We start from the raw sequence: 24,384 nt of genomic DNA on the forward strand, positions 1-24,384 counted from the left end.
CAATCCCGTGCCTAAATACAAATATACACTTTTTAAATACACGTGAAACACAGACCCGTTTATATCCCGTGTACCAATGACTATACACCAACATTAACACACGCACGCAACATACAAATGCACACAGGGACGGGGCACATTGCCACATACAGAAACATTGAATCCTTTATAAACCTGTCTGTCTGTGTGAGACTCTCAGAGATACAGAAACATCGAATCCTTTATAAGCCTGTGTGTGTGAGACTCTCAGAGATACAGAAACATCGAATCCTTTATAAGCCTGTGTGTGTGAGACTCTCAGAGATACAGAAACATCGAATCCTTTATAAACCTGTCTGTCTGTGTGAGACTCTCAGAGATACAGAAACATTGAATCCTTTATAAACCTGTCTGTCTGTGTGAGACTCTCAGAGATACAGAAACATCAAATCCTTTATAAACCTGTCTGTGTGAGACTCTCAGAGATACAGAAACATTGAATCCTTTATAAACCTGTCTGTGTGAGACTCTCAGAGATACAGAAACATCGAATCCTTTATAAACCTGTCTGTCTGTGTGAGACTCTCAGAGATACAGAAACATCGAATCCTTTATAAACCTGTCTGTGTGAGACTCTCAGAGATACAGAAACATCGAATCCTTTATAAACCTGTGTGTGTGAGACTCTCAGAGATACAGAAACATTGAATCCTTTATAAACCTGTCTGTGTGAGACTCTCAGAGATACAGAAACATTGAATCCTTTATAAACCTGTCTGTCTGTGTGAGACTCTCAGAGATACAGAAACATCGAATCCTTTATAAGCCTGTGTGTGTGAGACTCTCAGAGATACAGAAACATCGAATCCTTTATAAACCTGTCTGTCTGTGTGAGACTCTCAGAGATACAGAAACATTGAATCCTTTATAAACCTGTCTGTCTGTGTGAGACTCTCAGAGATACAGAAACATCAAATCCTTTATAAACCTGTCTGTGTGAGACTCTCAGAGATACAGAAACATTGAATCCTTTATAAACCTGTCTGTGTGAGACTCTCAGAGATACAGAAACATCGAATCCTTTATAAACCTGTCTGTCTGAGACTCTCAGAGATACAGAAACATCGAATCCTTTATAAACCTGTCTGTCTGTGTGAGACTCTCAGAGATACAGAAACATCGAATCCTTTATAAACCTGTCTGTGTGAGACTCTCAGAGATACAGAAACATCGAATCCTTTATAAACCTGTGTGTGTGAGACTCTCAGAGATACAGAAACATTGCTATCCTTTATAAACCTGTCTGTGTGAGACTGTAAGAACAGGAGATGCATTATTGTGTATGAATGTTTAAATGCCGTGTGTGTAAATCTTACATAGTGGAATCAATAAAGGGACGATGTTAAATTCTGAATTGCTGTTTGGACATGAACCATTATAATCTCTATGAATCACAAACTCACAGCACATAGTTTCTGACTCGGACTAAGAACAGCCTTTTATGTGTTTTTTTTTTATTAGGAGCAAGAATAATAAAAGACAATTCAATGAATTAAAAACAAACAGAAAATGATAAGCCCCTTTATCGCACCTCCAAGACAGCTCGGAAACTGGGGATGCACGAAAAAATACTGCAAGAGATTTTAGATATCATCTTCCTAACTGAAACGAATGTAATAATGGGGTTCTGTGAGCCCTTCGGTGCGATTTACCGTTTTCAGAGTTTGGGTGCTTCTTGTGTTTTCATGCAGCTGCCCGCCTTGACGGAATCAATTCATTTCTCCAATACTGAGAGGAATCATTTATTATCAATCTCTCTCGTATTCTGATTCCGCGTCTGGTCCACAGATGAGAATGCCGTGCTCTGGATATCTAGAGCAGACCGTTCTTCTAGATAAATCAGCCGGTCTCGTTGTGAAGGTGTCGTCAGTGAACCTGAATCGCACGCCCCGGGAGTGAATCGCAAGGGAGGATGTCCTGAATCCCGTCGCAGTGACCCGTGAAGCGCCGCTGCGTCACTTCAGAACGGGCTGCTGCCACGTCATTTCTGACATCCAAAATCTCTCCTGATATTTAAATGTTCTCTTTCACTACATCGTCATGGTTACTTCCTCTCATTCTGTTAAGATATTGTACATTTCATACAGGGTATCAGTTCTCTCCTGTGTGAACTCTCTGGTGTCTTTTAAGATACTGTAACTGCCTGAAGCTCCTCCCACAGTCAGCGCAGACATACGGTTTCTCTCCTGTGTGAATTCTCTGGTGTCTTTTAAGATACTGTAACTGACTGAAGCTCCTCCCACACTCAGTGCAGTGGTACGGTTTCTCTCCTGTGTGAATTTGTTGGTGCGTTTGAAGATTTTGTAAGTGATGGAAGCTCTTCCCGCATTGATCACAGCGGTGCGGTTTGTCGCCCGTGTGAATTCGACCGTGTCTTTTAAAATTTCCTACATCGGCGAAGCTCTTCCCGCATTGATCACAGCGGTGCGGTTTGTCGCCCGTGTGAATTCGACCGTGTCTTTTAAAATTTCCTACATCGGCGAAGCTCTTCCCGCATTGATCACAGCGGTGCGGTTTCTCACCCGTGTGAATTTGCTGGTGTCTTTTAAGATGTTCTGACTGAGTGAAGTTGCTCCCACAGTCAGCGCAGCGATACGGTTTCTCTCCTGTGTGAACTAGACCGTGTCTTTTAAGAACTCCAGATTGAGTGAAGCTCTTCCCGCACTCAGCACAGCGATGTGGTTTCTCTGCTTTGTGAATTCGCTGGTGTAATTTAACACTTTGTAATTGAGTGAAACTCTTCCCACAGTCAGCACAGCGATACGGTTTCTCTCCCGTGTGAATCTGCTGGTGTCTTTTAAGAACTCTAAATTGAGTGAAACTCTTCCCACAGTCAGCACAGCGATACGGTTTCTCTCCCGTGTGAATTCGCTTGTGTCTTTTCCCTAATGCTGCTTCATATAATAAAGCCTCATTCTCAGATACTGCTGGTTTAACAGGTAGCAGTTCAGGGGCCTCCCCTTTAATTGGGACAGGCTCCAGTTCAGGGGCCTCCCCTTTAATGCAGACAGGTTGTAGTTCAGGGGCCTGCCCTTTAATGGACACAGGTTCTAGTTCAGGGGCCTCCCCTTTAATGGACACAGGTTCTAGTTCAGGGACCTCCCCTTTAATGCAGACAGGTTCTAGTTCAAGGGCCTCCCCTTTAATGGACACAGGTTCTAGTTCAGAGGCCTCCCCTTTAATGGACACAGGTTCTAGTTCAGGGGCCTCCCCTTTAATGGACACAGGTTCCAGTTCAGTCGCCTCCCCTTTAATGTGAGAAGATGCCATTTCTGAGACTTGCCTTCTGTCCCGATATTCCAGTTTCGGATCAATGCCTGGAAAACCGAAAGTAAGTTTTTATCATTTAACACATGAAATGAAAAAACATCCCATAATAAACATTTATTATAACCCTTTAGTGACCATGATGGTGTAAAAACAGTCACACTGCAGAGTCACTGTGGACCGGGATGCTGTAAACACAGTCACACTGCAGAGTCACTGTGGACCGGGATGCTGTAAACACAGTCACACTGCAGAGTCACTGTGGACTGTGATGGTGTAAACACAGTCACACTGCAGAGTCACTGTGGACCGGGATGCTGTAAACACAGTCACACTGCAGAGTCACTGTGGACCGGGATGCTGTAAACAGTCACACTGCAGAGTCACTGTGGACCGTGATGCTGTAAACACAGTCACACTGCAGAGTCACTGTGGACCGGGATGCTGTAAACACAGTCACGCTGCAGAGTCACTGTGGACCGGGATGCTGTAAACACAGTCACGCTGCAGAGTCACTGTGGACCGTGATGGTGTAAACACAGTCACGCTGCAGAGTCACTGTGGACCGTGATGGTGTAAACACAGTCACGCTGCAGAGTCACTGTGGACCGTGATGGTGTAAACACAGTCACGCTGCAGAGTCACTGTGGACCGTGATGGTGTAAACACAGTCACGCTGCAGAGTCACTGTGGACCGTGATGGTGTAAACACAGTCACGCTGCAGAGTCACTGTGGACCGGGATGCTGTAAACACAGTCACACTGCAGAGTCACTGTGGACCGGGATGCTGTAAACAGTCACACTGCAGAGTCACTGTGGACCGTGATGCTGTAAACACAGTCACACTGCAGAGTCACTGTGGACCGGGATGCTGTAAACACAGTCACGCTGCAGAGTCACTGTGGACCGTGATGGTGTAAACACAGTCACGCTGCAGAGTCACTGTGGACCGTGATGGTGTAAACACAGTCACGCTGCAGAGTCACTGTGGACCGTGATGGTGTAAACACAGTCACGCTGCAGAGTCACTGTGGACCGTGATGGTGTAAACACAGTCACGCTGCAGAGTCACTGTGGACCGTGATGGTGTAAACACAGTCACGCTGCAGAGTCACTGTGGACCGTGATGGTGTAAACACAGTCACGCTGCAGAGTCACTGTGGACCGTGATGGTGTAAACACAGTCACGCTGCAGAGTCACTGTGGACCGTGATGGTGTAAACACAGTCACGCTGCAGAGTCACTGTGGACCGTGATGGTGTAAACACAGTCACGCTGCAGAGTCACTGTGGACCGTGATGGTGTAAACACAGTCACGCTGCAGAGTCACTGTGGACCGTGATGGTGTAAACACAGTCACGCTGCAGAGTCACTGTGGACCGTGATGGTGTAAACACAGTCACGCTGCAGAGTCACTGTGGACCGTGATGGTGTAAACACAGTCACGCTGCAGAGTCACTGTGGACCGTGATGGTGTAAACACAGTCACGCTGCAGAGTCACTGTGGACCGTGATGGTGTAAACACAGTCACGCTGCAGAGTCACTGTGGACCGTGATGGTGTAAACACAGTCACGCTGCAGAGTCACTGTGGACCGTGATGGTGTGAACACAGTCACGCTGCAGAGTCACTGTGGACCGTGATGGTGTAAACACAGTCACGCTGCAGAGTCACTGTGGACCGTGATGGTGTAAACACAGTCACGCTGCAGAGTCACTGTGGACCGTGATGGTGTAAACACAGTCACGCTGCAGAGTCACTGTGGACCGTGATGGTGTAAACACAGTCACGCTGCAGAGTCACTGTGGACCGTGATGGTGTAAACACAGTCACGCTGCAGAGTCACTGTGGACCGTGATGGTGTAAACACAGTCACGCTGCAGAGTCACTGTGGACCGTGATGGTGTAAACACAGTCACGCTGCAGAGTCACTGTGGACCGTGATGGTGTAAACACAGTCACGCTGCAGAGTCACTGTGGACCGTGATGCTGTAAACACAGTCACGCTGCAGAGTCACTGTGGACCGTGATGGTGTAAACACAGTCACGCTGCAGAGTCACTGTGGACCGTGATGCTGTAAACACAGACACGCTGCAGAGTCACTGTGGACCGTGATGGTGTAAACACAGTCACACTGCAGAGTCACTGTGGACCGTGATGCTGCAAACACAGTCACACTGCAGAGTCACTGTGGACCGGGATGGTGTAAACACAGACACACTGCAGAGTCACTGTGGACCGTGATGGTGCAAACACAGTCACACTGCAGAGTCACTGTGGACCGTGATGGTGTAAACACAGTCACACTGCAGAGTCACTGTGGACCGTGATGGTGTAAACACAGACACACTGCAGAGTCACTGTGGACCGTGATGGTGTAAACACAGTCACACTGCAGAGTCACTGTGGACCGTGATGGTGTAAACACAGTCACACTGCAGAGTCACTGTGGACCGTGATGGTGTAAACACAGTCACGCTGCAGAGTCACTGTGGACCGTGATGGTGTAAACACAGTCACGCTGCAGAGTCACTGTGGACCGTGATGGTGTAAACACAGTCACGCTGCAGAGTCACTGTGGACCGTGATGGTGTAAACACAGTCACGCTGCAGAGTCACTGTGGACCGTGATGGTGTAAACACAGTCACGCTGCAGAGTCACTGTGGACCGTGATGGTGTAAACACAGTCACGCTGCAGAGTCACTGTGGACCGTGATGGTGTAAACACAGTCACGCTGCAGAGTCACTGTGGACCGTGATGGTGTAAACACAGTCACGCTGCAGAGTCACTGTGGACCGTGATGGTGTAAACACAGTCACGCTGCAGAGTCACTGTGGACCGTGATGGTGTAAACACAGTCACGCTGCAGAGTCACTGTGGACAGTGATGGTGTAAACACAGTCACGCTGCAGAGTCACTGTGGACCGTGATGGTGTAAACACAGTCACGCTGCAGAGTCACTGTGGAACGTGATGGTGTAAACACAGTCACGCTGCAGAGTCACTGTGGACCGTGATGGTGTAAACACAGTCACGCTGCAGAGTCACTGTGGACCGGGATGGTGTAAACACAGTCACGCTGCAGAGTCACTGTGGACCGTGATGGTGTAAACACAGTCACGCTGCAGAGTCACTGTGGACCGTGATGGTGTAAACACAGTCACGCTGCAGAGTCACTGTGGACCGTGATGGTGTAAACACAGTCACGCTGCAGAGTCACTGTGGACCGTGATGCTGTAAACACAGACACACTGCAGAGTCACTGTGGACAGTGATGGTGTAAACACAGTCACACTGCAGAGTCACTGTGGACTGTGATGGTGTAAACACAGTCACACTGCAGAGTCACTGTGGACCGGGATGGTGTAAACACAGACACACTGCAGAGTCACTGTGGACCGGGATGGTGTAAACACAGACACACTGCAGAGTCACTGTGGACAGTGATGGTGTAAACACTGTCACACTGCAGAGTCACTGTTGACCGTGATGGTGTAAACACAGTCACACTGCAGAGTCACTGTGGACCGGGATGGTGTAAACACAGTCACACTGCAGAGTCACTGTGGACAGTGATGGTGTAAACACAGTCACACTGCAGAGTCACTGTGGACCGTGATGCTGTAAACACAGACACACTGCAGAGTCACTGTGGACAGTGATGGTGTAAACACAGTCACACTGCAGTCACTGTGGACCGTGATGGTGTAAACACAGACACACTGCAGAGTCACTGTGGACAGTGATGGTGTAAACACAGTCACACTGCAGAGTCACTGTGGACCGTGATGGTGTAAACACAGTCACACTGCAGAGTCACTGTGGACTGTGATGGTGTAAACACAGTCACACTGCAGAGTCACTGTGGACTGTGATGGTGTAAACACAGTCACACTGCAGAGTCACTGTGGACTGTGATGGTGTAAACACAGTCACACTGCAGAGTCACTGTGGACTGTGATGCTGTAAACACAGTCACACTGCAGAGTCACTGTGGACCGTGATGGTGTAAACACAGTCACACTGCAGAGTCACTGTGGACCGTGATGGTGTAAACACAGTCACACTGCAGAGTCACTGTGGACCGTGATGCTGTAAACACAGTCACACTGCAGAGTCACTGTGGACCGTGATGGTGTAAACACAGTCACACTGCAGAGTCACTGTGGACAGTGATGGTGTAAACACAGTCACACTGCAGAGTCACTGTGGACCGTGATGGTGTAAACACAGTCACACTGCAGAGTCACTGTGGACCGTGATGGTGTAAACACAGTCACACTGCAGAGTCACTGTGGACCGGGATGGTGTAAACACAGTCACACTGCAGAGTCACTGTGGACTGTGATGGTGTAAACAGTCACACTGCAGAGTCACTGTGGACTGTGATGGTGTAAACACAGTCACACTGCAGAGTCACTGTGGACTGTGATGGTGTAAACACAGTCACACTGCAGAGTCACTGTGGACAGTGATGGTGTAAACACAGTCACACTGCAGAGTCACTGTGGACTGTGATGCTGTAAACACAGTCACACTGCAGAGTCACTGTGGACAGTGATGGTGTAAACACAGTCACACTGCAGAGTCACTGTGGACTGTGATGGTGTAAACACAGTCACACTGCAGAGTCACTGTGGACTGTGATGGTGTAAACACAGACACACTGCAGAGTCACTGTGGACAGTGATGGTGTAAACACAGTCACACTGCAGAGTCACTGTGGACTGTGATGGTGTAAACACAGTCACACTGCAGAGTCACTGTGGACTGTGATGCTGTAAACACAGACACACTGCAGAGTCACTGTGGACAGTGATGGTGTAAACACAGTCACACTGCAGAGTCACTGTGGACTGTGATGGTGTAAACACAGTCACACTGCAGAGTCACTGTGGACTGTGATGGTGTAAACACAGACACACTGCAGAGTCACTGTGGACAGTGATGGTGTAAACACAGTCACACTGCAGAGTCACTGTGGACCGTGATGCTGTAAACACAGACACACTGCAGAGTCACTGTGGACCGTGATGGTGTAAACACAGTCACACTGCAGAGTCACTGTGGACCGTGATGGTGTAAACACAGACACACTGCAGAGTCACTGTGGACAGTGATGGTGTAAACACAGTCACACTGCAGAGTCACTGTGGACTGTGATGGTGTAAACACAGACACACTGCAGAATCACTGTGGACAGTGATGGTGTAAACACAGTCACACTGCAGAGTCACTGTGGACCGTGATGCTGTAAACACAGACACACTGCAGAGTCACTGTGGACCGTGATGGTGTAAACACAGTCACACTGCAGAGTCACTGTGGACCGTGATGGTGTAAACACAGACACACTGCAGAGTCACTGTGGACAGTGATGGTGTAAACACAGACACACTGCAGAGTCACTGTGGACAGTGATGGTGTAAACACAGACACACTGCAGAGTCACTGTGGACCGTGATGGTGTAAACACAGTCACGCTGCAGAGTCACTGTGGACCGGGATGCTGTAAACACAGTCACGCTGCAGAGTCACTGTGGACCGTGATGGTGTAAACACAGACACACTGCAGAGTCACTGTGGACCGTGATGGTGTAAACACAGTCACACTGCAGAGTCACTGTGGACCGTGATGGTGTAAACACAGTCACACTGCAGAGTCACTGTGGACCGGGATGCTGTAAACACAGTCACGCTGCAGAGTCACTGTGGACCGTGATGGTGTAAACACAGACACACTGCAGAGTCACTGTGGACCGGGATGGTGTAAACACAGTCACACTGCAGAGTCACTGTGGACAGTGATGGTGTAAACAGTCAAATTGCAGAGTCACTGTGGACAGTGATGGTGTAAACACAGACACACTGCAGAGTCATTCGAATCGGACGACCCAGCAAATCGGAAGCTGTGGGCTGCATGGAGCTCCGTCCATCTCAGGGACTTCCTGTGAGTGATGCTGATCCCTTCTGAAAGAGGGATGGGAATCAGACTCCTATTCCGCAGCAGTGTCACCCAGTCCAGGTTTTACTAGCAGCTTGATCAGCCCCCAGTGTGTCTAGCTAACAAGCTCAGGTGTGTCTGATTATTAAACTCCCAGTGAAACCAGGACTGGATCACACTGCTGTGCAGCGGGAGTCTGATTCCCATCCCTGTAGGTAGATTTGTCATTTCAGACTGCATGCAAAGCGCTTTCATTTGAATTTCTGCAGAAGTCACACACTTAGAGAACGGTATGAATCCAATGTTATTTAAATGTGCATGTCAAGGCTTATCTGCTGTAATATGAACTCCCCTGCAGGTTCATTCAACAGACTGACGCCACTCCCACAATGCCTGCACGTGGGGCTCTTCCACCCCTAAAACCCGCAGCTTCCTCTATTAGGAAACGCTTTATAACAGCAGCGCGACCTCAGTGGAAAGCAGCGCGCTCCTCACGTGAGCGTCGCGCTTCATACAAACGCTCTTCAATGGAAGCAAGTTACGTCACATGAAGCAGGCAGCGCCGCGTTCCGCCGCTCGAAGGTTTCCGGGAATTCCAAGGCAGTTTAACCCTTTGAAGGCTCGTCGCGCTCATTCACGCACTGTACGTTTTGCTTTCTCCGTTAACAGAACCCCGTTTGACTGCGTGAATACCATCAATCACACACTCGGTGTCGTTCGCATGCAAAACTGCATCTTTTGATTTGTATAATGCATGTTACGTAAACACACAAGTTCTATTAAAATCCAACCAAATCGTTCAAAAAAAAATAATCTATCAGCTAGTCCCATTTCAACACGCGAGATACCGGCTTGCAGAATCTGAATTATTAACCACGTCATACAAACGGTGTATTTGATTTGTGAATGGGGCGAGCACAGCTTAATCATTCGTGACCCTGCGGTTACTTGCTGAGCTCGCCGATAGATGCAGTTTCAATGCTTCCTTACCCCCGTCTCTCGCTCTCCTCCCGCCGTATCTCCCCTCAATCGGCGTGAACTGTGCGCTTATTTATTTCTTCAAACCGCTTCTTCAACTAAAATAACTGAATTTAAAACTAAAACAAAGCCAAGAGGAGGAGCCAAGATGGCAGACTATAGTCCCCAGTTTCACAACCTGGTCCCTCCTCCTCCTCCTCCTCCTCTCGTCGCGATCCCGCCCTCGCTTCGACAGAGGGAGACAAGCCAGCCAATCAATCTCGCAAGCTGGGTTTCGGAGCGTTTCTGTAGCCAATAAACGCCGGCCTGTTCTTTTAACCCCCACCCCCTCGGTGACGCCACGGCTCGGCCCCGCCCCTGGGTGCTTTCTCAACGCGCCGGTAGTTTGTCCGCCGTGGCTTGCTGTAGTTCTGCGGTCGCTGACCCGCGTTTCGTTCGCAGAAGTCGCCGCTTTGTTTACTCTTATAGCGGTCTGTTATGTTTTCATATATTAAACCCGCCCGCCTGCGGATTGTAAAGTAAAGGAGAGTTCAACACCGCGCTGTCCTCCACGGTCAGTGCTGAAACGCGGTTCAAAGGGGGGGGGGGGGGGGGGTGTTTGAGCGCCTTCTTTATCTGGGCGTTTTGTATCGGTTTTTATTTAAGTATCGCTTTGATTTATGCGGCAGACGCCGGCTTTATAAAATGCGACTCGCACCGGCGCTACAGGGCAGTCCAGGGTTACTGTGCAAGATTCATATTGAAATAGAGTTACAGTCCGGGCACTAATAATAATAATAATAATAATAATAATAATAATAATAGAATACAACATGAACTGGGAGGCAACAAGCTAGGATCACAACAAGTACAAGTTCTATCAAATACAATGTCTGTATTGTAAATACTGTCGTATGTTAAAGGACACATCTCTCTCTCTCTCTCTCTCTCTCTCTCACCCCTGGTATGTTCTCTGCTTTCCCCTCTCTCTCTCTCTCTCTCTCTCTCTCTCTCTCACCCCTGGTATGTTCTCTGCTTTCCCCTCTCTCTCTCTCTCTCTCTCTCTCTCACCCCTGGTATGATCTCTGCTTTCCCCTCCTCTCTCCACTCCTCTCTCTCTCCTCTCTGTCTCTCCTCCCTCTCTCTATAAAACACAATGCAGTAAACCTGTTGTAATTCAAATCAATTGATCAGTGAGTGTTGTGGAACAGATGTTGCTCGGAAACTTCGGAACCTCTGGGAATGAACGTTCTATTCTCATAATCATGACGTCATCCTCAGAAATGTTGTATAATTACAATTCTTTTTGAACAGCTGAAGAAGGGCTTTTGCCCGAAACGTCCTGAAAATAAAGTCCAATCCCGGATCCTAAATTATTTTTGTAATCTTTATAAATGTGTATTGTTATTATTATTATTATTATTATTATTATTATTATTATTATTATTATTATTATTATTATTATTATTATTATCATGAAGTCCTTCAGTGTTGCTGACTCTCGTCCTCTCTCCTGATAGAGATGTCCGCTGTTGTGGGAGAGAGGGGCCGCACTCCAATCAAAGAGGAGCCGCTGGAGCCTCAACTGGGACACGTGGAGGGGGAGCCCCAAATCAAACAGGACCTCATCGCGCGGGACAGGACTGAACTGGGCTGGATTCACATCAAAGAGGAGGATGTGAAGAGAGAGGGAGGAGAGGAGGGAGGAGAGGGAGAGAGAGAGGGAGGAGAGGAGGCTGTGTTTGAACACGCAGACCACAGGACTGAACTGAGCTGGACTCACATCAAAGAGGAGGATGTGAAGAGAGAGGGAGGAGAGGGAGAGGGAGATGAGGAGGGAGGAGAGGGAGAGGAGGATGTAGAGGGACAGGGACCGGGAGAGGAGGATGTAGAGGGAGGAGAGGAGGGAGGAGAGGGAGAGGAGGATGTAGAGGGAGGAGAGGACGGAGGAGAGGGAGAGGAGGATGTAGTGGGACTGGGACCGGGAGAGGAAGATGTAGAGGGACAGGGACCGGGAGAGCAGGTCACCGCAGTCCCCCCCAGGCCCCTCCACCGCTGCCCGGACTGTGGCAAGTCGTTCAGCCGGCGGTACACGGTGACGGTGCACCGGCGCAGCCACAGCGGGGAGCGCCCGTACCAGTGCAGCGACTGCGGGAAGAGCTTCACCCAGCGGCGCATCCTGAACACACACCGGCTCACCCACACCGGAGACAAGCCCTACCCCTGCCCCCAGTGCGGCAAGCGCTTCCGCGGCTCGGGGGGCCCTGCGCTACCACCGGCATGCCCACGCCCGGGAGCCGCACCACTGCGGGCCCTGCGGGCCACCTTCTACCAGCTGGGGCAGCTGCGGGAGCACGAGGGGGCGAGCCACGCCGGCCAGCAGAGCTGCTACCTGTGCAGCGAGTGCGGAGACAGCTTCTACAGGCTGGGGCACCTGAGCCAGCACCAGAGAATCCACAGTGCTGAGAGAGTGCCGGTGGGGGCGGGGCGGGGGGCGGGGCTCAAGCCCTATCGCTGTGCAGACTGTGGGAAGGGCTTCAAGCTGCAGGATGATCTGCGGATGCACAGGCAGATCCATGAGTCTCGGGCGTAGCCTTCCGTCACGCAGAACAGAGACCGGGGCTGGGGGGGAGCGGAGGGGGGGGGGGGGCAGCACATGTGACACCCAGGCAAACAGGGCAGATTCTTTTCCCCCCTTAAAAATCCAGCAGTCCAGGACAAAGTCTCGGGCTGGGAAGGGAGGCTTCAGTGGGCTCCTGGCTGGCCATGCTGTCAGCACCCCTGCCGGTAGTGGCACGGCTGACAGCCTGCTAGTCCCCGCTTGCAGCGAACTTGCTGCGGGGGATGCTGGTCTCCTGACCTCTCCCCCTTCCTTCGTAGCCGGTAGCTCCCCTTGGTGGGGCTCCGACCACAGTACTGCCGGCAGCGAAGAAGCTGCAGTGGGAGCAGGTCTCCGGACCTCCCCCACGATCTCCGGCAGCGAAACTGCTGCAGTGGGAGCAGGTCTCCGGACCTCCCCCACGATCTCCGGCAGCAAAACTGCTGCAGTGGGAGCCGGTCTCCGGACCTCCCCCACGATCTCCGGCAGCGAAACTGCTGCAGTGGGAGCAGGTCTCCTGACCTCCCCCACCTTCTTCGTGGCCGGCAGCTCCCCTTGGTGGGGTTCCGGCCACAGTACTTCCTGCTGCGATGCGGAGCAACTGGCAGCCCCAGGCGATGCGGCGCGGCAGGCAACCCCAGGCGATGCCAGACAGGCATCCTTGGGTGAAGCGTGGCAGGGAGTCAGGACCAGCCGGGGTGCGGGTGTTGGCCCTCTTCTCGGCCTCTGCGGCCAGGTGGTTCTTCCCCATGCTTCCCTCAGCAGCCTATGCAAGGGCTGCTGAGGGCCGCCAGCTTCACGTCCTGGTCTTTCTGGTGAAGGGAGAGGCAGCTCCTGCTTCTCTCCCCCTGATGGTGATGGAGGCAGAGGCAGCTCCCGCTCCTCTCCTCGGGATGGTGGGGAAAGTGATACCAGCAGGCATTTATCCTCTGCTGGTGGGGGAAGTGATACCAGCAGGTATTCATCCTCTGCTGGTGGGGGAAGTGATACCAGCAGGCATTCACCCTCTGCTGGTGGACAGGGACCCAGCAGGCATTCACCCTCTGCTGGTGGACATGGCGGAGACAGAGGCAGCTCCTGCTGCTCTGCTCCTGCCGGTGGAGGTGGCGGAGGCAGAGGCAGCTCCTGCTCCTCTGCTCCTGGCGGTGGTGGAGGCAGAGGCAGCTCCTGCTGCTCTGCTCCTAATGGAGGAAGTGGTGGAGGTGGCGGAGGCAGAGGCAGCTCCTGCTGCTCTGCTCCTGCCGGTGAAGGTGGCAGAGACAGAGACAGCTCCGGCTGCTCTGCTCCTGCCGGTGAAGGTGGGAGCAGCGTGTAGTCTCCTGACGACGGAGGTGGGAGCAGCGTGTAGTCTCCCCCTTTTTCAGGGGACTGGTGCTGCTCTGCCTCTCTTGCAGGGGACTGGTGCGGCTCTGCCTCGGAAGGGGAAACCAGCAGGCATTTTCCCTCTGCTGGTGGAGGTGGGACCAGCAGGCATTCTCCCACTGCTGGCAGCTTGGTTCCTAGGGTTATGGAAGCCCCGACTTTCCTCTCTTTGGGCTGTGGACGCACCGACTCCTCCCTTTTGGGCTGTGGACGCACCGACTCCCCCCTCTTGGGCTGTGGACGTTCGGGCTCCCCCCACTCAGGCGTAGGACGTTCGGGCTCCCCCCACTCAGGCGTAGGACGTTCGGACTCCCCCCACTCAGGCGTAGGACGTTCGGGCTCCTCCCACTCAGGCGTAGGACGTTCGGGCTCCTCCCACTCAGGCGTAGGACGTTCGGGCTCCTCCCACTCAGGCGTAGGACGTTCGGGCTCCTCCCACTCAGGCGTAGGACGTTCGGGCTCCTCCCGCTCAGGCGTAGGACGTTCGGGCTCCTCCCGCTCAGGCGTAGGACGCTCAGGCTCCTCCCGCTTGGGCTGTGGATGCTCAGGCTCCTCCCACTTGGGCTGTGGACGCTCAGGCTCCTCCCGCTCAGGTACTGGAGAGGGCAGCGACTGCTCCTCTCCCTCTTGCTCACTGGAAGGCATCCCTCCCATGTCTGCAGCTAGGTAACCCAGCACCACCATGGTGAGGTCACGAACGGATGCCGGGTTGTGCTGTTGCTCCCAGTCCTCCCATCGTTTCCCATCTCGCATCTGCAGTGCGTGAATAACCCAGGGGAGGTCACTGGCGAAGTTCCCCTCGGGGTGCACCAGCCAGTCCCATATTTCCCGGGACGGTGGGGAACCCGGTGGCAGTGGGGGTAGAGGGGTGGCTACTGCCCCGTTGTGGCTGTCCTCCTCCCAGCCCGGCATGCAGGATGAGGGCTGCAGCTGTTGTTGCTGCTGCTGCTTCTGCTGCTTCCTGCAGCTCTTTCTTCCCATCCTCGCTTTACTATTTTTTTTTTTTTTTTTTTTCACAAAACCCCCTCTCCTGGTCTGACGCTTGGAGGCGCTATTACCCCACGATGACACCACGTGTCACAAAGACGGCCAGAGTGGGTTGCGTCAGACCAGAAAGGAATTCAAACACAGACAGAGACGGTGGTGATGATGAGCTGAGTGCAATGGCTCCACTCAGCGTTTATTAACAAATAAAAGGTTTGAAAACAGCACAAAAACAGGACACGGCACTTCACGCCAAAATAAATAGACAAACAAAACGGACTACACAGACAAACGGTGCACGGAGACAAACAAACACGGTGAGTACAAACACTTATATTTACGATCTTATTTTACGTTTCTCCTTCTCTCTCTCACCCGTTCTCCACTCTCGAACACCCAACCCCGACTGCAAGAAATGTGCGTCTATATATACTATTGTGCTGGGATTCAATTACTAATTATTCACTTGAATCCCAGCACGTGAATTAATTCTGTGCAACCCCGTGCTCACATATTACATTTAACCAGCACGTGAAGTGATTTGTGCTCTCCTCGTGCCTAAATACAAATCTACACTTTTTAAATACACGTGAAACACAGACCCGTTTATATCCCGTGTACCAATCTATACACCAACATTTACACATGCACGCAACATACAACATATAACACATAACACACAAATGCACACAGGGGCGGGGCGCATTGCCACACAGGGTCATAGGTTTAAATCCGGCTAGGGGTCTGTGTGGAGTTTACATGTTCTCCCCAATGTGTTCGCATTGTGGGTTTTCTCTGGGTACTCCGGTTTCCTCCCACACTTCAAAGACTGGTTGATTGCTCACTCTAAATTGCCCTCTGTGTGAGTGTGTGGTTCCCTGCGATGTACAGGCGTCCTGTCCAGGGTGTAATCCTGCCTTACGCACAGTGTCTGCCGGGTTTAGCTCCGGCTCACCGCGACCCTGTAAAAGAATAAAGTGGTTACAAAAATGTTCAATGAAATAAATATTAATATTGTGTTCAAAAACAAAATATTGTTGTGTTATTGTTTGTTAAAAAGGCAATAGATATAATTGTGACAAACAACCCCATATCATGTAACAACCAACCCTGTGACGGGGCTGGATGTCACAAGTGCACACTGTCTGTTAATCCATTTATAAATTCATATTGAAGTGAGAAGTGAAGATCTAAACCATTTCCATTTGTACATGAGATATTATTCTTTCATGTGGAATTGAAAACAGCGGCATGTGATGTGTGGGGCCAGAGAAATATAAGAATGAGTAAAAAGTGTGACAACCAGCCCCGGTCTCCCCTGTTATTAACACGTGTTCACTTAAGATTGTACGTAAAACAAAGGAAGCAGACTAACTTTAAATGTGCTACATTATAAAAAGTCTACATAATTAGCATACAATTTAGTTACAGCTGCAAATATTTCTGTACAGTATTTTGGACACAGTGCTTTCTAAAAAGTAAAGGCTCTAGCTAGAACCTTTTGAGGGTTCGTGGCTTTGCCACTGTGGAGAAACCTTTTTAGGTGATTCTAAGAACTTTTTTTACAGGGGTTCTATATTTCTTATTGCACTTCCTTTTTTTGTCATGATGTTGGCTAAACGTGTATTGAAAATTGGAGTTTTTAAAACGATATTATAAACCGCAATTTACAAACTGACGATGTTGAAGTTTTCTAAAATGAGCCCCTTTGCAATATTTTAGTAGAGCGATGAACAAGAGGATCCCAAAATAATCTTTACTGAGGAAAATAAAAACCAGTAGAGAACCTTAAGATTTCTTGAGGAACCCTCAAAGAACCTTTTCTTTTTACAGTGTACCGTAGTACTTAATTGAACTGCTTGTTTGTTTAATTTGACTTTAAAAAAAGTGTATTTTATAAAAAGTTGGAACATTTATAACAGGTTCCTTTTGTTCAATTTTTAACTCAATCTCCAAATGTTTAAACTAATTAAAAAGCTCTGTCTGAAGGTTTAAGATGGATAGTTGCTTTTAAATGGATGTTTTTCTTTTCACTATCTGTACCCCCCACTGTGACGGCTTATCAAGCTCTATCTTATGTAATAGGTGAAATGATCTGTTAAAGTAAATAACAACATATTTCATTTCAACATTTACCACAACTTCTGCTGTTTTTCAACATTTACCACAACTGCTTTTTTTCAACATTTGCCACAACTTCTGGAATGCACATGTGCAAGATCACAGCTACCCTCGATATGAAAGTTGTTCAACGAAGCAGGCGGAATATTGGCGGAAGCTGAACATTTTAAGGGCGGCACGGTGGCGTGGTGGTTAGCACTGCTGCCTCACAGCTCCAGGGTCCTGGGTTCAATTCCAGCCTCGGGTCTGTCTGTGTGGAGTTTGCATGTTCTCCCCAATGTGTTCGCATTGTGGGTTTTCTCAGGGTACTCCAGTTTCCTCCCACAGTCCAAAGACATGCTGTTCAGGTTGATTGGTCACTCTAAATTGTCCTGTGTGTGTGTGGGTGTGGGTGTTGGTGTATGTGTTGATCTGGGTATGGGTGTGTGTGTGTGTGTCTGGAGGGGTCTGGGTGTGTGTCTGGAGGGGTGTGTGTCTGGGGGGGTCTGGGTGTGTGTCTGAAGGGGTCTAGGTGTGTGTCTGGCGGGGTCTGGGTGTGTGTGTCTGTGCTGGGGGGGGGTCTGGGTGTGTGTCTGGAGGGGTGTGTGTGTCTGTGCTGGGGGGGTCTGGGTGTGTGTCTGGGTGTGTGTTTGGGGGGGTCTGGGAGTGTGTCTGGAGGGGTCTGGGTGTGTGTTTGGGGTGGTCTGTGTGTGTGGGTCTGTGTGTGTGAGGTCTGTGTGTGTGTCTGGAGGGGTCTGAGTGTGCGTGTGGAGGGATCTGTGTGTGTGGGGGGGGCGTCTGGGAGTGTGTGTGTGTCTGGGGGGTCTGGGTGTGTTTGGGGGGGGTCTGTGTGTGGGAGTGTGTGTGTGTGTCTGGAGGGGTCTGAGTGTGTGTCTGGAGGGGTCTGGGTGTGTGTTTGGGGGGGTCTGGGTGTGTGTCTGGGGGGGTCTGGGTGTGTGTTTGGGGGGGGTGTCTGGGGGGGTCTGGGTGTGTTTGGGGGGGGTCTGGGGGTGTGTGTGTGGGGGTCTGGGGGTGTGTCTGGTGGGGTCTGGGTGTGTGTCTGGGTGTGTTTGGGGGGGGTCTGTGTGTGTGGGGGGGTCTGGGTGTGTTTGGGGGGGTCTGTGTATGGGTGTGGGGGTCTGGGTGTGTGTCTGGGTGTGTTTGGGGGGGGGTCTGTGTGTGTGGGGGGGTCTGGGTGTGTTTGGGGGGGTCTGTGTGTGGGTGTGGGGGTCTGGGTGTGTGTCTGGGGGGGTCTGGGTGTGTGTCTGGGATTGTCTGGGTGTGTGTCTGGGTGTGTTTGGGGGGGGTCTGTGTGTGTGGGGGGGTCTGTGTGTGGGTGTGTGTGGGGGGGTCTGGATGTGTGTCTGGATGGGGGATGTCTGTGTGTGTGGGGGGATGTCTGTGTGTGTGGGGGGATGGTCTGGGAGTGTGTTTGGGGGGGATCTGGGTGTGGGTGTGGGGGTCTGGGAGTGTGTTTGGGTCTGTTTGTGTGTTTGTGTGGGTGTGGTGCCCTGCAATGGACTGGCGTCCCGTCTAGGCTGTAGTCCCGTCATGCATTGCCCTGTTTCTTCCCGGTTAGGCTCCGGTTTACTGCAAACTAATAAAAGGATTAACTGGTTATGATAATGGGTGGATGGATTATTTAAAAACTATACAGAACTATACACATACACACACATACACATATACATATACAAACACATACACACATGCACAAATTAATCACAGATACACACACACATACACACACACACATACAGACACACAGACAGACACAGACAGACACAGACACAGATACACACACACAGACACACACACATACAGACACACATACACAGACACAGAGAGAGTGAGTCACATCAAATGTTGCTTGCAGCAGTAAAAGCTTTTATTGTTTTTATTGTTTTACAGTTTTTTTACAAAGGAGGACACGGACAACATGTCCCAAATGTCGACCTGTTCCTATCCAGTTTTAAATAACATTAGCATAACAGAGGCAGAAGTGTTAAAGGAACTCTTAAAATAAACAAATCCCCTGGGCTGGATGAGATCCTCCCAATAGTACTCAAAGAAATGAAAGAAGTTATTTACAAACCGCTGACCAAGATCATGCAACAGTCTCTTGACACAGGGGTTGTACCGACAGACTGGAGAATAGCAAACGTAATACCGATCCACAAAAAGGGAAACAAAACCGAACCAGGTAACTACAGACCAATAAGCCTGACTTCTATTATATGTAAACTTATGGAAACTATAATAAGATCCAAAATGGAAAATTACCTATATGGTAACAATATCCTGGGAGACAGTCGGCATGGTTTTAGGAAAGGGAGATCATGTCTAACTAACCTGCTTGATTTTTTGAGGATGCAACATCGACAATGGATAATTGCAAAGCATACGACATGGTTTATTTAGATTTCCAGAAAGCGTTTGACAAAGTCCCGCATAAAAGATTAATTCTCAAACTGAATGCAGTAGGGATTCAAGGAAATGCATGCACATGGATTAGGGAGTGGTTAACATGTAGAAAACAGAAAGTACTGATTAGAGGAGAAACCTCAAAATGGAGCGAGGTAACCAGTGGTGTACCACAGGGATCAGTATTAGGTCCTCTGCTATTCCTAATCTACATTAATGATTTAGATTCGGGTATAGTAAGCAAACTTGTTAAATTTGCAGATGACACAAAAATAGGAGGAGTGGCAAACACTGTTGCAGCAGTGAAGGTCATTCAAAATGATATGGACAGCATTCAGAACTGGGCAGACACATGGCAAATGACATTTAACAGAGAAAAGTGTAAAGTATTGCACGCAGGCAATAAAAAAGTGCATTATAAATATCATATGGGAGATACTGAAATTGAAGAAGGAATCTATGAAAAAGACCTAGTTCATGTTGACTCAGAAATGTCTTCATCTAGACAATGTGGGGAAGCTATAAAAAAGGCCAACAAGATGCTCGGATATATTGTGAGAAGTGTTGAATTTAAATCAAGGGAAGTAATGTTAAAACTTTAGAATGCATTAGTAAGAACTCACCTCGAATATTGTGTTCAGTTCAGGTCACCTTGTTACAAAAAGGATATTGCTGCTCTAGAAAGCGTGCAAAGAAGAGCAACCAGAATTATCCCGGGTTTAAAAGGCATGTCGTATGCAGACAGGCTAAAATAATTGAATCTATTCAGTCTTGAACAAAGAACACTACGCGGTGATCTGATTCAAGCATTCAAAATCCTAAAAGGTACAGACAATGTCGACCCAGGAATCTTTTTTGACCTGAAAAAAGAAACAAGGACCAGGGGTCACAAATGGAGATTAGATAAAGGGGCATTCAGAACAGAAAATAGGAGGCACTTTTTTACACAGAGAATTGTGAGGGTCTGGAACCAACTCCCCAGTAATGTTGTTGAAGCTGACACCCTGGGATCCTTCAAGAAGCTGCTTGATGAGATTCTGGGATCAATACGCTACTAACAACCAAATGAGCAAGATGGGCTGAATGGCCTCGTCTCGTTTGTAAACCTTCTTATGTTCTTATACACACACACACACACACACACACAGACGGACACACACAGATGGACACCCACAGACAGACACACAGATACACACAAACACAGGCAGACACACAGACAGATACACACAGACACACACAGAGACACAGCCACACACACAGACACACACACATACAAAAACATACACACACATATATACACACACATATACAATACACAGTGACACAGACAGACACACACACACAGAGATAGACAGACACACAGACACACACATACACACACACATATACACACATACATAATACACACACATACACACACAGACAGACACACACAGACACATACAGACACACACACACACACACACACACAGAGTCACATCAAATGTTGCTTTCAGCAGTAAAAGCTTTTATTGCATTAAAATAGAAACGGGTTACAGTGGAAAGGAATGTGTTCTTATTGCATTTCCATTCACAACAACAGGAAAGGAATTACCAAAGATAATCAATTACCACAAATTCATACAAATATCACTATTCCTGTACAAGATGATGATACAACTATTTCTAATCTAGGAGGAACAGCTCCTTATGAGGGAAGAGGGTGCTGTTGAAGCGTATATCGCAGCATTTTGCTGAGTAGAGTTTAAACTCTCTCTGTGAGCCTGAAGGCTGGAGGTCAGCATTCAGTACCATTATAATGCACAGGCTTCTTATCCTTACACACTAAACAGATATGAACTTGGTACTTATTATTTGCTCTATAAGAACATTTTAATTTATTTTGGATGCATTTCGAAATATTGAATAATTTTTTGCTCCTATGCAGTTTATTGGGCGCATTGACACCTTCATGGTCACACACATGTTTCACATCTTTCGCTTTAGCAAATATGAAAGTGTTTTTATCTTTGCATTTTCCATTTTCATATATATGTCTACTTCTTATTTCCTTTGTGCAAAATTTATCACTACCCTTTTCATTTTCACCTGCAATGTGCCTGTTTTTAAAATCTTCGTAATTGGCTGTGACTTGGTTTTTCTCCTGGTCGCAGGTGCACTGGTAGCTGGTCAGGGAGACCCCAGCACCAGGCAACTGGTTGAGGTAAGCCCCACTCGGGAAGGAGCGAGACTCCAGGCCCCATTCTTGGGAACCTGCAACCCACAGAGTGAGCAGACACCCATCCATCACAGTGAAGGAGCTCAAGCTGAAGGCTCCTTCACTCCCAGCAGCAGCTCCCCTCAGCAGCTTCTTCTTCTTCTGTGGGAGGGATGGCAGCTCCAGCTGCTCCCCAGTCTCCGGGTGGAAGAGGCGGGCACAGGGCTTCTGGACACCAGCATCAGAACCACCCGAAGAGGAACTCTTTACAGACTGGATGTGGGAAGCAGCCAGCAGCGCCAAGGACACCAAGAAAAGGATCTTCAACATCTTTGACTGGAGCTGGTAAATATATGAAATAGAGGAGACCCATATCAGAATAGACTGTAATTCACATGACAACCATAGAGCATTGATAGCAAAACGGTCCCGCCTCCATACAGCAAGCCCATCTGGACAAAACTGGTAAGGGCTTGTCTATGTAACACAGCTATTGTAATTCAGCAGCACCACTTTAAATTTAACACTTAAAGCATGAAATTTGCCACGACTCCAACTTGCATGTAAACCCTGCCAGTGAGTGGGTTTGAAATTTTACAGGAGGTCTTGATGCCCTGTAAAGAAAGCGGACGACTGCTGGAAAAAAAAAAAAACTATCTGGGGTAAAACGAAATGGATGATTCGCCCAGGACTAGGTTTCTGTAAAAATATTCCAGAGCCAACTGAAAATCTAGCGATTTTTAGGTCCATGCTAAATGTAATTTATTTGTATTTTTGTAGGTAAATCAATTGAGACACTAACGTTATATCACAAACTTAAATACATTTAATACTAGAGTAAACTTCCCTTTAAAAGTAGGCGCGCTTTAATCAATTCATTCACCAGTCTTTATTAAAACTACATTGTAAAGCCACAGAACGTGTGACACGTTTTATATGTAAATGGCGTGATGTGTGTCTAGTAAAATAGAAGTGCTCTATTCCCAAACAGTGTTTATACGTCATTAGGTAAGTCTGGTGTTTAGTCATTTGGAACTGTAAATAATTGTTAAACGTTATGTGTTTAAGCTGTGCCATTTTTGCTTTAGTTTATACTGTATATGTTAAACATCAGCCCTATTATAAATGCGTATGTTTAACCATAAACCACAACTCAAGGTGTTCAATTCCTAAACACATTTAAAATCATAAACGCAGTGACTTTTTTTTTTTTTTTTAAAGTATGACAAGTGTTTTAAATTAAACACTCAGTCTCAGTGTACAGTACTTACTCAGTGCAGAGGCGTCTTGTTCAACACGGGTTCAAGTGGAGGTTCACTTCAGTCACACTTCAGGTAGAGAAAGTAGTTCTTGCTCTCAATGAAGTTTGTGATACAAGACAAGCTGTACAGATAATATATACTGACACTGTGTGTGTGTGTGGGAGGGGGATCACGTGGTTTTTATTCATTAGAGTTGAGTGGGAGGAGAGTTGCAAAAGAGGCTTCTTGTTGTGGTTTTCTTATTCTTCTTATACTTATAAATAATATATTAATCTATATACTGTGCACTTCTTATACTTGTATAATATATTAATCTATATACTGTACACTTCTTATACTTGTATAATATATTAATCTATATACTGTACACTTCTTATACTTGTATAATATATTAATCTATATACTGTACACTTCTTATACTTGTATAATATATTAATCTATATACTGTACACTTCTTCTTTAATATAGTTCCAATCTATATCATTTATTAAATACTTTTTTCTCCAAATGTGAAAAAAAAACTTCACCTAAAACATTTTTTTAGACTATATGTGTGCCAAAATACAGTTGATATTATTTATTTCTTTACCTTTGTTTTCTGTTGGCCAGACGTTCTGTTTCATGTGGTTAGCTCAATAGTTTTGAACATGCTGTGAGAATGAAGGCAATAGACTCACATTCTGGTTTTGTGGTTTAGAACCTGTTCATTTTGCACTTAACTAGTCAAGAGGAAGGTGGTCTCTTGTTAAGTTGAGCACACAGCCATGCGTCAATGAAGCTAGCTGAAAAAACTTTCTTGTGGTTTCAAATGTTCTTTTTGATGAAGACTTCACATTATATTTTACAACACATTATATTATTATTATTATTTTTTAGCAGATATCTGTGATAGAAATACACTTTCTTGTGGTTTGTGGTTTCAAATTTTCTTTTTATTTAGTTGATTTTTTTCCTTGAAGGTGAGTTTTGTTTTTATTATTTCTTCTTAGGGGCGGCTCAGCTCCAGGGTCCTGGGTTCGATTCCGGCCTCAGGGGTCTGTCTGTGTGGAGTTTGCATGTTCTCCCCAATGTGTTCACATTGTGGGTTTTCTCCGGGTACTCCAGTTTCCTCCCACAGCCCCACACTAAAGGAATAAGTGGTTATGATAATGGACGGATGGATGGATAATGTTGTAAGACAACTGTAATTCACACTGGTAAAGATATCTACTAATAATTATAATAATGTGTTGTAAAATATAATGTG

The 24,384-nt window shown here is 47.9% G+C and overlaps 2 protein-coding genes across 2 annotated transcripts; one reads left to right on the forward strand and one right to left on the reverse strand.

Annotated features, from left to right (window-relative positions):
- Positions 1-1,223: 1,223 nt before the first annotated feature.
- Positions 1,224-10,408, reverse strand: LOC117407718 (zinc finger protein 239-like). Its single transcript, XM_059017820.1, has 2 exons — positions 10,244-10,408; positions 1,224-3,356 (listed from the first exon to the last, which is right to left on the reverse strand). The coding sequence occupies exon 2, from the start codon at positions 3,307-3,309 to the stop codon at positions 2,131-2,133; it is 1,179 nt and encodes a 392-aa protein (XP_058873803.1). The 5' UTR covers positions 3,310-3,356; positions 10,244-10,408; the 3' UTR covers positions 1,224-2,130.
- A 208-nt stretch (positions 10,409-10,616) lies between these two features.
- Positions 10,617-12,803, forward strand: LOC117407638 (zinc finger and SCAN domain-containing protein 2-like). The gene is made up of 2 exons (XM_059017532.1): positions 10,617-10,784; positions 11,731-12,803. The coding sequence occupies exon 2, from the start codon at positions 11,733-11,735 to the stop codon at positions 12,801-12,803; it is 1,071 nt and encodes a 356-aa protein (XP_058873515.1). The 5' UTR covers positions 10,617-10,784; positions 11,731-11,732.
- The last annotated feature ends 11,581 nt before the right edge of the window (positions 12,804-24,384 follow it).

Source organism: Acipenser ruthenus, chromosome 57, assembly GCF_902713425.1.
Source record: "Acipenser ruthenus chromosome 57, fAciRut3.2 maternal haplotype, whole genome shotgun sequence".
Taxonomy (NCBI): domain Eukaryota; kingdom Metazoa; phylum Chordata; class Actinopteri; order Acipenseriformes; family Acipenseridae; genus Acipenser; species Acipenser ruthenus.